Genomic DNA, 15,065 nt, shown 5'->3' with positions numbered 1-15,065 from the left:
TCTCCATACTGACATTACATTCATCTTGCTTTTGTTAATTTACTTTGTTAATTAATGTATTACTTGGCCCAGACTACAGAAAGTTCTGGATGGGTTTTGTTTGCTTTTATTTTAGTGGGGGGGGGGGAAGCTGGGGGATAGTTTTGGTGTCCTTTAGTTTTATTTGCTTCCTTTGCTGGCATATTGCTGGCAACTTGGATGGATTTAAAGTAGCAGCGCAACCACTTTTTCTCTGTGTATGTGACATTTAATCCACATATTTTGGGCCTGTAAATCCTAAAGAGCCCCTGGTTTGGCTTTTCTGTACCTTTCTCTGAATGACCATCGGGTCATTAGCAGTGGTGCAGAAGTAAACGAGCAGGCGCTCATCATGACAGTCAGCGTAGTCTGATGAAATCCAAAAGAGGCTGGCAGCTGTGTTGATCCATAACATCAAAGTAGTTCTAGCGGTTTCCATCTCCATCAGGAGCAGCTCAAGCTAAGCAGACTTAATTGCCCATTCAAGACCAAGCCGCTGTAAGATACTTTCCATTGCAATATGGACAACACACAATTTATTATTGCTGGGAAAATTCCCTTCCCCTCAACACACACACACATAGCCAAGCTACTGAGAAAAGTGCAGCAAAGTTCAGAGGGGGGCACACAAGTGAGAAGGGAGCTGATAATGTTAGTGTGCACACTAATAAAAAGTGTGCATCGCTGGCTGCGACATCCCTGTGAGCAGCAAAGCAGGTCGGAACGTGTGCCTCGTGAACCGAACGTGGAATGTGCCTGAACTCCACCAGCTCACACTGTGCCTGAATAGATCTGCGCAGATTTGTCTGCTGACAGCGTGGTTGCACTTGCAGCTGTCATGTGCCTTTGTTTATTGCAATCTGTGGTTTTGTTTCTGAAACATGATAGTTTGCTTGGTAAGAGGAAATAAAAGCTGAGTTTTGGATAGACAAGGAAGTGTGGGGCACATTATGATGTCTGAATGTGGAACAGAAAGAAGGATGTAGCTTCAACAGCAGTACTTCTTTGGAAATAGAAATGCAAAAAATCCTTGCTCAGGCTAGCTTGATGGTTCACAACAATTAAAATAATACAATCTAAAACACACAGCGACAAAGAAGGTGTGTTGCTCGCTACAGAAACATTGTTTTTAAGACATTGGCAAGTCAAATCAATTTATTAATCAAGGAGCCAATTTGTTCATTCATTGGGATGGTACAATGACAGCCCAGGCTTTAAAGGCTCGAAGCAACTTCAGGAAGGGTGGAGATTTAGATCTGGAAAATGGTACTAGAGAGAAAAGGCAGCCCTTCCCCCAGAACTGTTGCTCTCACTGATACCGGACCCCCTCACCTGATTTTAAATCAGAAGATTCCCTATCAAACGATTCAACCATAGATTGCTCATATCATATCATATTTATTTTGCTCTGAATACATTTTGAAGCAATATACAGTTTAACTGGAAGGGTGCTAGAATCATGAACATCAGTTGTCTTAGATGTTCTTTCTCTCTCTGTCCTGTATACTCATCACCATTCATTGCAAAAACAAAGGTTTCTAGGTTTGCCAACTGATCAGAAAATACAACCCTGATCTTTCTTTGAAAGTAGGTTGATATGCAATAATGTGGAATCAGACTGATTTTGTAACTATAATTAAATATCAGGAAGACCATCTCCTAGGATGAATTTATAAACTATTGCTTAAATATGATACTGAAATGCAACAAATAAAAATATGTATAAAGAGTTGGATATAAAATTTTGAAGAAGAAACACAGTCTTGTCAATGGGGAAGGTTATGGAAGAATGATATAAAATTCACTACAAGTCAAGCATTAAAAGAAAACTGGTATAAGATGCATTTTCAGTGGTATATTACCCAGAAAGATATACAGAAAATGGGCAGGAATGGAAATGGAAGTGTAAAGAGATAGATGGAGCTTTTTATCATATGTGGTAGACATGGAATAGAATGGAAAGATTTTGGAAGCAGATACTGACAGTAATGCAGAAAATACTTAAAACTGATTTTCCAATGAATACCAAGAATTTGTTATTGAGTATTGTACCAGAGACTATCCCAAAGAGTTATTTAAATATATGATAACAGTGGCATAATAATTGCTTCACAGTAGAAGCTGAAGAATGCTTAGCTACTGAAGAATGGAAAAACAAGCTAGCTGATTACGCAATGATGGCAAAATTAACAAATTATGTTAAAAGAAGGCCTGTTAAAGAATATCTGCAATGATGGAAAGTTTATTATAGGCAATTTAATTAATTGTAAAAGAAAATATAATTTTTATATTTGTCAGTGATCGCTATTTTAAAGCAAAGCAATGTTGTAGCTAATTTTATAGACTGGACAAATTTTGATTGAGAATTGAATGGCTTGGATGGAACTATGGCCGATGGAGATTTTTGCTTTTTTATGAATGTGTTTAAATGATCATTTTACATGCTATAATTGTGGATTGACCCTTGCCACCTTCTTTTCCTACATTTCCATTATTCTTCCCATTGCACTTGTGAAAATAAATTTTAAAAGATTTGAAAAAAATGCAGATATCAGCAGGTGCTGTTTTCTCCATCTTTTGTTATTGTCTCTACATCAGACTGCTACTAAATAGGCACGGCTGCAGTGACTAATTGAAAAACGGCATATGTACCTACCATACTGGCTGCTGGAACATTTGGTAGCTTCTTTCGCTCTCTCTCTTTTTAAGTTTAAATTGTTTTAGCCTCATGCCTTAATCCTGCTTTAAAGGAACTACTTTGCCTCTGGATATAGACAATATTCTTCACAAGCGTGAAAATAGTACGTGGGAGATGTCAGTTTTGTTTCTGCTTTGCATTCTTTTCTGCCTTTTGCAGAAGTAACTTTTTCTTCAGCGGCTTTTCCTTTCTGTGGCCAGCCTCCGTCAGAGTCCTGTCAAGAAACAGATTCTTTCCCAACTGGGAGCATCAAGACCCATGATGTCCTACATCCTTCCACCTGTGGCAGGCGGAGGATCCATGAGTGAGGTCAAGAAGGTCACGCCTGCCAAACACAGCCAGAAGCCCTGCAGTAGAGAGTCAGTGATGGAGTCGCCACAGGCTCCTAGAAGGCTCAGTGTCAAATGTCTCAACTCTTTTCAAGGAAAGATTACTGAAGCCAACTGGAGGACTCAGAAGGACACAGACCCATCTCACCCAGGCCTCGAGACACATTCTGGAAGCAGCAGAAACCAGGTAGTTAACTAACAAGGTTGTTATTGAGGAGGTCCTTATGGTGTATACCTGTTAAGATCTGCTGTTGGGGTTCTCCAACTGTGGTGTGTGGGCCACTGGTGGTCCACAGAAAAGTTGCAGGACAGATGGAAATATCTGTACTTGGCCCTGATTTATTTTTTCTGTAGATTGCAAGGTGGTGGAGTGCTGACCAAGGTCATATTATTAAGCAGGGTTACAAAGCCCTGTTGCAGAACTGCTGATTTTCATAAACTGCCAATAGTTTGGATGATAATGACAGGCTGAAAAGAAAATTGTTATTACATTGTGAATTCTGTATCTGCTTTGGCTTGAAAAAAAATGAAGTTTTTAAAGTAGAGCATTGAAGTCCTCATCTCCAGCAATTTTCCTGTGGTCTATGGAAAAAAGTAAGTTTGAGAACACTGTAGGTTGATGCTACCCCAGCAGTCATGCAGAAAAGTCAGCAACTGTTTTAAACTGGATACATTTTCTATTTGGGCGAGGTAGTTTTGACTTCTTGTTCTGTTATCAAAGGGCACTGACTTGGCATGAAAAGGAAGGTGTGTGTAGAACTGTTTTACTCTGGAAACTTTTGTGCACTGTTAAAACGTACCCATGGATTATTCAGTAAAATATTTATCATTTGTGTGAAGCAAACTTCTCCACAAAATTCTAGTTCTGATCATTGTTTTTTCTGGCTTTCCTACCAATTATTTGAGATCTATGAAACATGAAATATGTTATGGTCCACATGCTGAGAACTCTTACTCTGGAGAAGTACTTTGGTTTTCTTTCAGAATGTATTTTCCAGAACAACAAAAGGCATATTTGTTGAAGTCCAAATGCACCAAATTCATTCTTAATTAGCGATTTCAGCCCCCCTCCCCCCAGTTTGAAGTGTCCTCAAAGCTAGATCTGTCCCATTGGATTCACCTCCACTGTTAATGAAGTGTATATGATCAAAAGCATATCTTTGCATGTTATACACACAGGAACCTGAGGAGAAAAAAATTGCATTGGAGCTCCTGGAAACAGAGCAGGCCTATGTCACCCGCCTTCATCTTCTGGATCAGGTTGGTCAGCACAAGCATCTCAGCTTTCTGATGTACTCTGCCAAAAAGCTTAGATACTCACCTGGTTATTAGTTTACTTAATGGCAATGCATGAAGATATAATGAAAATCCCCCAGGGGTTTCCTGCACCACTGTTGGCATCTTTTGTTCTCAGGTCTCAGAAGCTAGTGAGCAACTGATTCTGTAAACTCTAGAAATGGTGCAATTCTGGCAGAATGAACACTGAATCTTACTGGTGTTCTCTCATGAAACATTTCCCCTGCTTCACTGTCCAACCTGCCAGTATCTGACTTCCTCTTTCCACACCCTGTGTCATGCATGCACATTCTGGCAAACCTCAGGGGCGCACACGAGAGGCTAACTGTTTTGATGGGACTGGCAGCTCAGAATCTGAGAATGGGATGTGTGCAGGGGAAGCTGCTGTTCTGGCCGGAAAGATCGCTCAGACTCTGATAACGAGATGATTGTTGAAATGGACCCAGTTCCAGCTGCAGTCCAAGGCCCTGGGTACCCACCTGTGCCTGCTGGGGGGGAGATTAGTTCAAGGGCAGCCAAGGGGGCCAGTCAACATGCCCGTCGGAAGGGGAAAGAACAACAACATCTCGAGGAGGAGATTTAGAGATGGAGAGTTATCGGATGGGGAACTCCCACCTCCTGAGGAGATGAACCCAACTGTCCAACCCAGCAACCAACCCACCATGACCTATTCACATGATGTCTCAGGGAGCTGTGCAAACCTACCCAGAGAATGGGAACATGTGTGGCCTGGAGAGCTATATAAAAACACTGATGCTTGCTGAGCGTTGACCAGTTGCATCACTGAAGGCTATCAATTCCATCAGGTTGGAGTAGAGGGAGAAGTGGGTTGCTCCATTGGCTCTGCTGTGAGCTTAGCTGACACCCCTCACTCCCCCTTCCCTTACCAGAACTACTGTGCAATTCTAAGAACTGGTGACTGAGTTTGCTTGTTTCCTCTTCTCTCCGCATTCCTGTTTCCTTTTAGGTTGTTTCTTGCAGATCGTAATCTCCCCTCCTTTCCTGTAAGCAGGAACAGTCTTCTTCCATTGGTTTCATTTAAGCCTCTTTGGGAGTCTTTTTGGCTGAACAGCACAGCAAAAATGTTTTTAATAAACAAGTAATTTCATGCTGCTTTAGTGGCTGTGAATGTTCCCTTCCAGGTTTTTTTCTTAGAGCTATTGAAAGAAGCCAGAAGTGCCAAAACGTTTCCAGAAGAAGTGGTGAAAATGATTTTCTCCAACATCTCATCCATTTATCAGTTTCATGCTCAGTTTTTCTTGCCAGAGCTGCAGAAACGTATGGAGAACTGGTGAGTTATAGAAGCTCTCTCTTCCCATGCTTGCCCACTGTGCCCCTCAAAAGGAAGGAATTTTTAAAAGCTAAGAGTCTGTAGGTTTTGAAATTCAAACTCAATCTGAGAAGTTGAGTCACTCCGTGTAGGCCTTGTCCCACCACAAAATAGATTATGATTTAGGTTGTGTGGTTCTACAGAGGCAAAAGACTAATAGGTATAAAGCAACATGTTTCTTTTAATTGATTCTATTGTGGGGAGCGGCAAGGATGTCATTTCAGCAAATAGTTACTGTTATACATCCTGCTTTACGTATCCTGCTTCACGTATATATACTGTTATCTTCCATTGTTATCCAACCCATGTGCTTTCTTGAGAAAATTCTCCATAAAGACAACCATCCACAGCAGCAACAAAAGAAAGATTCATCTGGCACCAATCCTGCTATCATTTAGGTACCACCCAACCCAGAGATATTAATAGATTTGACTGGTATAGGCTTAAGTGCTATATCTACCGTATTTTTCGCTCTATAAGACGCACAGACATTTCCCCTTACTTTTGAGGGGGGAAAAGTGCATCTTATAGAGTGAAAAATACGGTAATTACAGTGGTACCTCAGCTCACGAATGCCTCAGTTCACGACCAAATCAGGTCGCGAACAGAAATTTCTGAAAAATTTTGCCGCAGGTTGTGAGCTCCACGTCAGGTGACGATTGTGAGCGTGGCCGTCTCCCTCCCACCCCCCCGACTGTACCCACAATCGCACCTGTCTTCCTGTTACAGAACTGATTAACCTTATTTACATTGACCCTTATGGGGAAATTTGACTTGGCTCACGACCAATTTGGGTCATGACCAGAGTCCCAGAATGGATTAAGTTTGTGAGCCAAGGTTCCACTGTACTTACCTGGAAGTGTGTATCCCATGAACTCAACAGGCATACCTCTGAAAGTGTGTGCACATGTGTGTGTGTGTGGGGGGGGGGGAATTGCACAGTTTATTGAACAAGTTTAAATCCATGTAGTAGTTTTAAGGTTTTATTTGCTATTTTCTTGTTTTTGTATATTTGTTTTTATGCTGTTCGTTGCCTTGATACACAGTGGCTACCATAGAAATGTTTCAGAACAACAAATAGATCATCAATCATTCAATAGTAACTTGTTACCAATTTGCCTGGCTGAGAAAGGCACCATCTGAAGACATTTGTTTAACTTACTACTTTAATTTAGTGTGTTTATTCTTATTATGGAAGACTAAGGTGCCTCTTTTACTGAAGGGACAACTAGTATTGGCTGTACTCTGATATATGTGACAATAAAAATATGCCTATTGGGAGCTGAACTGCAACCAACAGATGCTCTTGCAAATGTCAGAAAATGATGCTAGTGATGCTTGCTAAACATGGCTGCAGACTGAGACACATGAGCGTTTCCCAGTTTCCCTAGTCTATTTTGGCTGCCTTTGCAGAGTTGGAATCAGCAGACCTGTTCTCTTGGCATTCTGACCACAGGGATTCCAATCCCAGGATTGGGGACATTATCCAGAAGGTAGCTCCTTTCCTGAAGATGTACAGTGAGTACGTGAAGCACTTTGATAAGGCTGTGGAGCTGATCACCACGTGGTCCGAAAAGTCATTGCCGTTCCAAGAACTCATCGCAAACATTCAGGTGATATGATCTGGGGCTTGTTACGCCGTAACAACAGGGGAGGCAAACCAGAGTATGGGTCCATACATGTAAATGTAGGCCTTTGGCATTTTGGTGACCTGGGCAGTTTTGGTGCAAGGTTTCAGAGGGCCCTTGGGCAATGGATCCTCTCCTTCTCAAGAGACTCTCTCCTCACTGCCATCGTTTCAATGAAAGTAGCTCCTCACTTTGGTTCTTGCTATCGCTACCGCTTGTGTGCTCGACAGACAGAGAGCCAGGGAGCCAAGTAGGCAGGAGCATTGTCTGCCTTTCACACTTCCACTCTTTTCACTCCTGTGAATGCGGCAGGAGAATTTTGGAGAAATTTTGAGAAGTTTGGACATTTTTCAGGTTGCAGGACTTCAGTGTTGATTTTAGTGTAAAGCCTAAGAGGTTTGTGTGTACTTTGCTTTAATATAAGTCCTTGCAGTCCCTGTGGCTGATGGAGTTTTTTTTTAAAAGCCCCCTAAAATATTTAGCCAAGACCTCCCCTTGAGTCTTTCCAGTGCAGCAGCCTGCTGAATGCTTGACAGCTGGCCTCCTCCTCCTCCTCCTCCTCCAGAATTTTCACACAAAAACATCAAAACAGAAATGCCTCATTCAGCTTTCAGGTACACAAAGACCTGGGTATACAGAAACCCCACACTCTGAAGTATTTCTCTGAAATGCTCACCATTTCCTACAATTTTCAGGTGCATTTTTTCACTCCTCTCCCCAATGAATGGTCCAAAATAAGTAGATTGGAACGTTTGGCACAATGCTAGGGACTTGAGTTCAGGAGGCTCTTGCCAGTTTCAGTCACCTTTGCTATTATGTGGGCCCCTGATAGGTAACTGACCTTGTCTACTCTTGAAGTCAGCCTTGGACCTAGAGAAATCATCAAAGTGATGTCCAGGCTTTCTTTGTGCATTAGTCTGGTCTTATAGCTGATGGTCTTTGAGCCAGCTGGTCTCTTCTGGGATGTTTGGCTCCTTGTTTCTGGTGTGCATCTTGGTGAGAGCCAGCCTCAACATCTCTAGAGGTTATTTCTGCACATTTCCCATGCCCTACCTGCCATGTCTCATCCTTCCATCCTTCCTCCAACTGCTGCTGCTGGGATTTCTCTTTCGGGGGATTTCTCTTTTGGGGGATGGTTTAATTGGTCCACCTGCCGTGCCGTGCTGCGCTGTCGCCATCCCTGCTGCTGCCGGCGGACTGGGGCGTACCGCCGAGATGGGGGCCAGCTGACGCTGCTCCTGCAGCCATCACTGGACCACCCCGGGCACGGAGGACACCAGGGCCACGCCAGGCTTGGCGCTCCCTCCCCCCCCCCGGACATCGGCCGCATTCTGCGGCTCGGTCTACCCCACCGCCGAGGGAATGGGGAGCTTTTGATCGTTTTTATAATTTGATTGTATTTTAATCTGTTTTAATTTGTTTTTATGGAGTCGTCCCTGGCCATGTCGACGTTTGTGTTTCCTGGGGAGCATGGGGCGCCGCCATTGGGGTGGTCATGGGCAATGGATGTAACAGTGGGGGGGGGGGGCTTAACGTGTCCGCGCAGAAGAAGGAGGGACAGAGGAACACCTGTCCCTCCTCCAGGTTTTGCCCCCAGCCAGAGGGTGCCAGGTAGTCTTGTCAACCGCCCCTCGGGCCTGACAGTGCTGCTGCTCAATGCCAGGTCAGTCCACAATAAATCTTCCCACATCCATGACTTGATTGTGGATGAGGGGGCCGACCTGGCTTGCATAATGGAAACCTGGGCGGGAGAGCGGGGGGATGTCGCCCTCTCTCAACTGTGCCCACCCGGGTATCTGGTTCAGCACTGTTCACGCCCGGAGGGGAGGGGAGGGGGGGTCGCTTTGGTTTACCGAGCCTCCAACTCTCTCACGGGACTTCCGGTCCCTTCGAGACCAGGGCTGGAGTGCCTCTACTTGGTGTTGGGCGATCGAGACAGATTGGGGATTCTGTTGGTGTACCGCGCACCCTTCTGCCCAACAGTCTCCCTGCCTGAGCTGAAGGAGACTGTCTCGGACCTGGTGTTGAGGACCCCCAGGATGTTGGTCCTGGGGGACTTCAATCTCCCTGCTGAGACTGGTCTGACCGGGGCGGCTCAGGACTTCATGGCCTCCATGACGGCCATGGGGCTGTCTCAACGTGTCACCGGCACGACCCATGAACGTGGACGCACTCTGGACCTGGTTTTCTTGATAGGGCAGGAAGAGGGTGGTCTGAGGGTGAGGAATTTATGTTTGACACCCCTGTCATGGTCAGATCACTTCTTGGTGAGGTTTGTGCTCAAGAGCAGCCTCTCCCTCTGTAAGGGTGCGGACCCGATTGTATGGGTCCGCCCCTGGAGCCGGATGGATCTGGATGGATTCCTGAAGGCCCTGGGGGAGTTTCCGGCTGACAAGACTGGTGCTCCTGTTGAGGCTCTGGTCGAACTGTGGAACAGCGAGATGACCAGGGCTGTTGACACGATCGCTCCTAAGCGTCCTCTCCCGCCGGGCAGAGCCCACTCTTCCCCCTGGTATACACCTGAATTGCAGGTGATGAAGCAGGCTGGGAGACAGCTAGTGTAGGTGGAGGAGATCACGGGATGAATCTGACCGAACACACTTGAGAGCCCATTATCAGGCCTATGCTGTGGCGGTGAGGGCGGCGAAAAAGAATTTCTTTTCCGTTTCCATTGCCTCCTCAAAATGCCGCCTGGCAGAGCTTTTTCGAGTGGTGCAAGGCCTGGTTCGTCCAGGTCCTAAGAAAGATCAGGTTCCACCCTCGAAGGCCAGCTGTGACAACTTTGCCAAGCATTTCAGGGAGAAAATCGCTCAGATTCGTCACGAGCTAGACTCTACTAGTGACTCAGAGGTTTCTGGGGAGACACCAATGCTGCTGTCTGGTCCAAAATTAATGGATGAATTTCAGTTATTGCTGCCTGATGATGTGGACAAGGTGCTTGGATAAGTACGTCCCACCACTTGCCTATTGGACCCTTGCCCATCTTGGTTAATAAATAATTCCAAGCACGGGATTGGGATCTGGATCTTGGAAGTGGTTAATGCCTCTCTGAGAGAGGGTCGGGTACCTGCCCCTTTAAAGGAGGCGGTAGTCTGACCGGTCCTGAAGAAAGTGTCACTGGATCCAGAGATGGCCACTAATTATAGACCAGTGGCCAACATCCCGTTTCTGGGCAAGGTGTTAGAGCGGGTGGTGGCAGGACAACTCCAAGCTCTCTTGGATAAAACTGATTATCTGGACCCATTTCACTCCGGCTTCAGACCCGGGTATGGTACTGAATCTGCCTTGGTCGCCCTGTACGATGACCTGTGCAGGGAGAAGGACAGGGGGAGTGCATCCCTGTTGATTCTTCTGGACCTCTCAGCGGCTTTCGATACCATTGACCATGGTATCCTTCTGGATAGGCTAGCGGGATTGGGAGTTGCAGGCACTGCTTTGCAGTGGTTCCACTCCTATCTCAATGACCAATTTCAGAAGTTGGTGCTGGGGGACTATGGCTCTGCACCATGGCAGCTATGCCATGGAGTACCGCAGGGGTCCATTTTGTCCCCTTTGCTGTTTAACATCTACATGAAACCGCTGGGAGAGGTCATCAGGAGGTGTGGGCTGCGGAATCATCAATACCCTGATGATACCCAGCTCTACTTCTCGTTTTCCACCAATCCAGGTGAGGCAGTGGCTGTGCTGAACTGGTGCCTGGCCGAGGTAATGGGCTGGATGAGGGCCAATAAACTGAAGCTCAATCCAGACAAGACTGAGGTCCTGTTGGTTGGCGGATCGGGCTTCGGAGAGGGTGAATTGAACCTAGTCCTGAATGGGGTTGCACTCCCTCTTAGGGACAAGGTCCGCAGCCTGGGAGTGCTCCTCGACCCAGAGCTTTCATTGGAAGCTCAGGTGACAGCAGTGGCGAGGAGTGCTTTCCTTCAGCTTCGGCTGATTCATCAGCTGCGCCCCTACCTGGAGTACAACTGCCTGGCGACAGTGACACATGCGTTGGTGACTTCCCGCCTTGACTTCTGTAACGCGCTCTACGTGGGGCTACCCTTGAATATGGTCCGGATACTTCAATTGGTTCAAAATAGATCTGCCAGGCTGCTGACAGGGACTGGGTGTTATGTTCACATGACTCCAGTCCTCCGTCAGCTTCACTGGCTTCCCATTGAAGTCCGGGCCCAATTCAAGGTGTTTGTGATGATCTATAAAGCCCTAAACGGCTTGGGTCCTGGTTACCCGAAGGAGCGCTTATGTCCATATATGCCCGCCCGCCCCTTGAGATCTGTGGGAGAGGCCCTTCTCCGGGAACCCTCTGTGAAGGAAATTAGGAGGGTAAGTACTCGGAGGAGGGTTTTCTCTGCGGTGGCAACCAATCTATGGAATGCGCTCCCCAGAGAGGTCCGCCTGGCGCTGTCGTTATTTGTTTTTCGGCGCCAGGCGAAGACCTTTTTATTCAAATGTCATTTTAATTGCTAATATCATTTGCTTATTTTATTCTTTGGCCAGGGCGACTTATTTTATATTGTTAATTCGTTTTATATTTTTAGTGAATTATATTTTAATTGATGTTTTGTGAGCCTCCCCGAGGCTTCGGAGAATGGGGCGGCATAGAAATTTTCTAAATAAATAAATAAATAAAACCTCCCCTGCTGTTCCAGAGCTAGGTGTAGAAAGACTTGCACGCCTAGTGGGTGATTTCCACCTGTTATACCAGAGAACCTAATAGAATTGCCTTCTTCAACCTGGTACCCTCCATATGTGCAGGGATAGAGTTGCCCTCATCCCCAGTTGACAAATCCAGTGCTAAGAAGGATGGACACTGCAGTCCTACACAACTGGGGGACCCCAGGTCAGTGAAGACTGCAATAGACCTTGGGTTGGTAGGTGGTGCAGCCAGCTATACTATGCAAGTATGGATGCAAAGCCTTTATTGCCATGGTTTTTTTCTCCTTCTGGTACTCTTGTGGCCCTGAACAGAGACGGGAAATTTCTGCCAACCTAACCTTGCAGCATCACATGCTGGAGCCAGTACAGAGAATTCCTAGATATGAACTCCTTCTGAAGGATTACATTCGAAAGCTGCCTGTGGAGTCACCAGACAGAGAGGATGCACAGAGTAAGAATCCTGTTTGGTTCTTTCTAGGGCTGGGTGCAAGAAGAAGGTCGAAGGAGAAGCTGTAAAACTACAGTGGCACTCACATATCTGCCCACTAGTCTTGAAACCCAGTATAATGCTGCCTTTTTGCATGCTTTCAATATATAATTTCTCTTCCAAGCTTGTCCATCCATCCTCTGGCTCCATGCTGTACAATTATAGTAGCTTCTACAAGAGTTGGGGGTGGAGCAAGAAGTATCAATACTAGTGTTACTGTATGTCAAAGGTGCCCACCAGATGTCATGGAATTCCTTCTTTGCAATCCCTGGTGTGAGATGCAGCCCAAAACTTTTGGAGAGCACCAAGTTTAGGTTTTTGCCTCTTCAAGAACTGCAAAGAAAGGAAGGAAGGAAGGAAGGAAGGAAGGAAGGAAGGAAGGAAGGAAGGAAGGAAGGAAGATGTGCCATTAGTGTATCACACAGCATTTATAAGAAACTCCCTGGTACTTGCTAAATAGGATACTAGCTCACCTGTATAAGTTTTAACATTAGAATTATGGACTGTGCTGTCATAGCAGCTTTCAAGAAAACTATGTGTCTGAAGGGCTTTCAAATGCTGGTGATAGAAGAAAGGTTTAATGTTTCTTCTCTGGTGTTTTGTAGAAGCTCTGGAGATGATTTTCACGGCAGCCAAACATTCTAACACTGCCATTGCAGAAATGGTGAGTGCCACCAACCCCATGTAAGTGCCTAGGCCTCCTCCCCTACAGCCAGAGATCTTTGTTACTGAGTGATTGTTCCCTGTCTTCATAACTTTGGTGGTTTTACAGGAGCGACTCCAGAACCTTTGGGAAGTGTATCACCGGCTGGGGCTTGAAGATGACATTGTTGACCCTTCAAATGAGCTTATTAAAGAGGGACCCATCCAGAAAATCTCTTTCCGGCACAATAGCACAAGAGAGAAATACCTGTTCTTGGTGAGGGATTCATAAAATCTGGGATGATGGAACAGCAGGAGAGTATCAACTGGTTATTGAGCATCTATCAGTCTTAATTTGCACGACACAGAGAAAGGTCACTATTACGATACAAAAGAAGGAAGAAATATGAAAACGCTATTTGCGTAGGCTATGATAATTGTGTGCAGAAAAGGGCTTCTGATCAGGTGACTGGGCTTCCTTCCATCCAAGGAAAGACAATAATGATTGGACTTTCCACTTTGCAGAGAGCTGATTGTGGATGCTATCAAGGTTCAGGCTACCTCTGCACTCATATCTGGGAGTAAATCTCAATGAACCTAGGGAAACGTATGTCTGATTAAGTATGCAGTGCATCACACTGTAAATTATAGAGCATGTGTATAGAGATTCCCCCACTTCTTCTCTGATAATATTAGAACTTATACTTACTTAGAAATCTGGTATGTCTGCTCTCCACTCATTGCTCATCTAATGGGCCTCTTGCCTCTGCTGGTACCAAGCTATGGATTCCAGCTCTGAGGGGAGGGGTTGATCCATGTCTTGGAGTTCCTCATTCCCTGCAGTCCCTCCCACTGGCTGTCTATTCAAGCTGTTCTCAGGAATGGTCTGGTGTGGTGAAGCAGAAGATCTTGAGACAAGCATTCCCACCCCTGGTTGTATCCCAGGACTTTGAGTCAACACAAGCTCCCCAGTCTCGCCAAGACTTTCCTCCTCTGAATCTGAATAAGCATCCCTAACATGGTGGCATCCTATAGGAATGCTTTCCCAGGTCCCGTTACTCCCAACAGGCTGTTAGACAAGATGGCCCTGAGTAGCCTCCAGGTTTAAATTAAGTGGTAAAGAACAACAGTGGCATCCAGTCTTTGTTTGCTTCCTGGAGGAAGCCAAGTCCTGGATCAGATGGGTCATTTGTCCAATGCACCAACACAATTGTTACATTCTCATGATCTTGCCTTGACAATATGTTTGCTCTGAATTTACACACTAAGGCACACTTGTGATCTGCACACAAGAATTTACACACTTGTGATCTGCCAAGGTGAACACAGCGCATCTGTCTTGCATGGCAGTGGGCAAGGTGCTAATAAGCCTATCATGATGGCATCCCTTGTGGGCTGCCTGTGGACTAGCACATCTACAAACACTTCTCCTGCCACCCATTAGGCTCTCCGGCCTCTCCTGATTTTTACTTGGAGGAGGAGGAGGAGGTGGGAGCCGGCATGCGACTAAGTCCCATTCTAGCGTGTCATGTTGCTTAGGTTTCAAGGCGTAGTTTTGTGTTTTGGAGCTCATATCCCACCTCTGCCTTGTACTTAGGTTCTTGGGTAAGTTACTTTTGTTTTAGTCATGTCAGTTTGTCTTCTAGCAAGCACCTGTTGTTCGACTGGCTGTGTCCATCACTGGAGACTTTTATTAATGGGCAGTCCTGGACCTCATGGCAGCCATTTTGTGAGCCTTCACAGCATTGTCTCAAAATGCCAAATGTGCCCATCAACTCAAGCAAGCTATAATGTGCAGGCCAGCACTCAGATAACCATAAATTGCCTTATCTATATTTTTTAATATGGTAGCATTTTCTCATGCTTCTGGTTTGATGCTGTATCAAACACTTAGGAGAGTGGGAGAGAGGTATTCATTATTGCTCCAATAGTCAGTACAGGTACTTGTAAGAACATAACATAAAGATCCTATTTGGAC

General features: G+C 45.5%; 1 protein-coding gene across 7 annotated transcripts in view; it reads left to right on the top strand.

Annotated features, from left to right (window-relative positions):
- Positions 1 to 15,065, top strand: part of FGD2 (FYVE, RhoGEF and PH domain containing 2) — a 36,281-nt gene that overhangs the window by 10,306 nt on the left and 10,910 nt on the right. For 2 of the 7 annotated variants that reach the window (XM_044443842.1, XM_044443831.1), the window contains exons 2-8: positions 2,917 to 3,232; positions 4,225 to 4,305; positions 5,484 to 5,632; positions 7,128 to 7,284; positions 12,271 to 12,409; positions 13,051 to 13,109; positions 13,218 to 13,364. In XM_044443842.1, coding sequence (XP_044299777.1) covers positions 2,917 to 3,232; positions 4,225 to 4,305; positions 5,484 to 5,632; positions 7,128 to 7,284; positions 12,271 to 12,409; positions 13,051 to 13,109; positions 13,218 to 13,364 — 1,048 coding nt within the window. Of the gene's footprint in view, positions 1 to 2,875; positions 3,233 to 4,224; positions 4,306 to 5,483; positions 6,070 to 7,084; positions 7,285 to 12,270; positions 12,410 to 13,050; positions 13,110 to 13,217; positions 13,365 to 15,065 lie in introns of those variants that run through there. The other 5 variants (XM_044443859.1, XM_044443851.1, XM_044443867.1 and 2 more) reach the window with 5 other exon arrangements.

This window comes from Varanus komodoensis, unplaced genomic scaffold (genome assembly GCF_004798865.1).
Source record: "Varanus komodoensis strain SLA01 unplaced genomic scaffold, ASM479886v1 scaffold1, whole genome shotgun sequence".
In the NCBI taxonomy this organism is placed as follows: Eukaryota; Metazoa; Chordata; class Lepidosauria; order Squamata; family Varanidae; genus Varanus; species Varanus komodoensis.
Note: the sequence above shows the minus strand (reverse complement) of the source record. Positions and strands in the feature narration are given on the sequence as shown.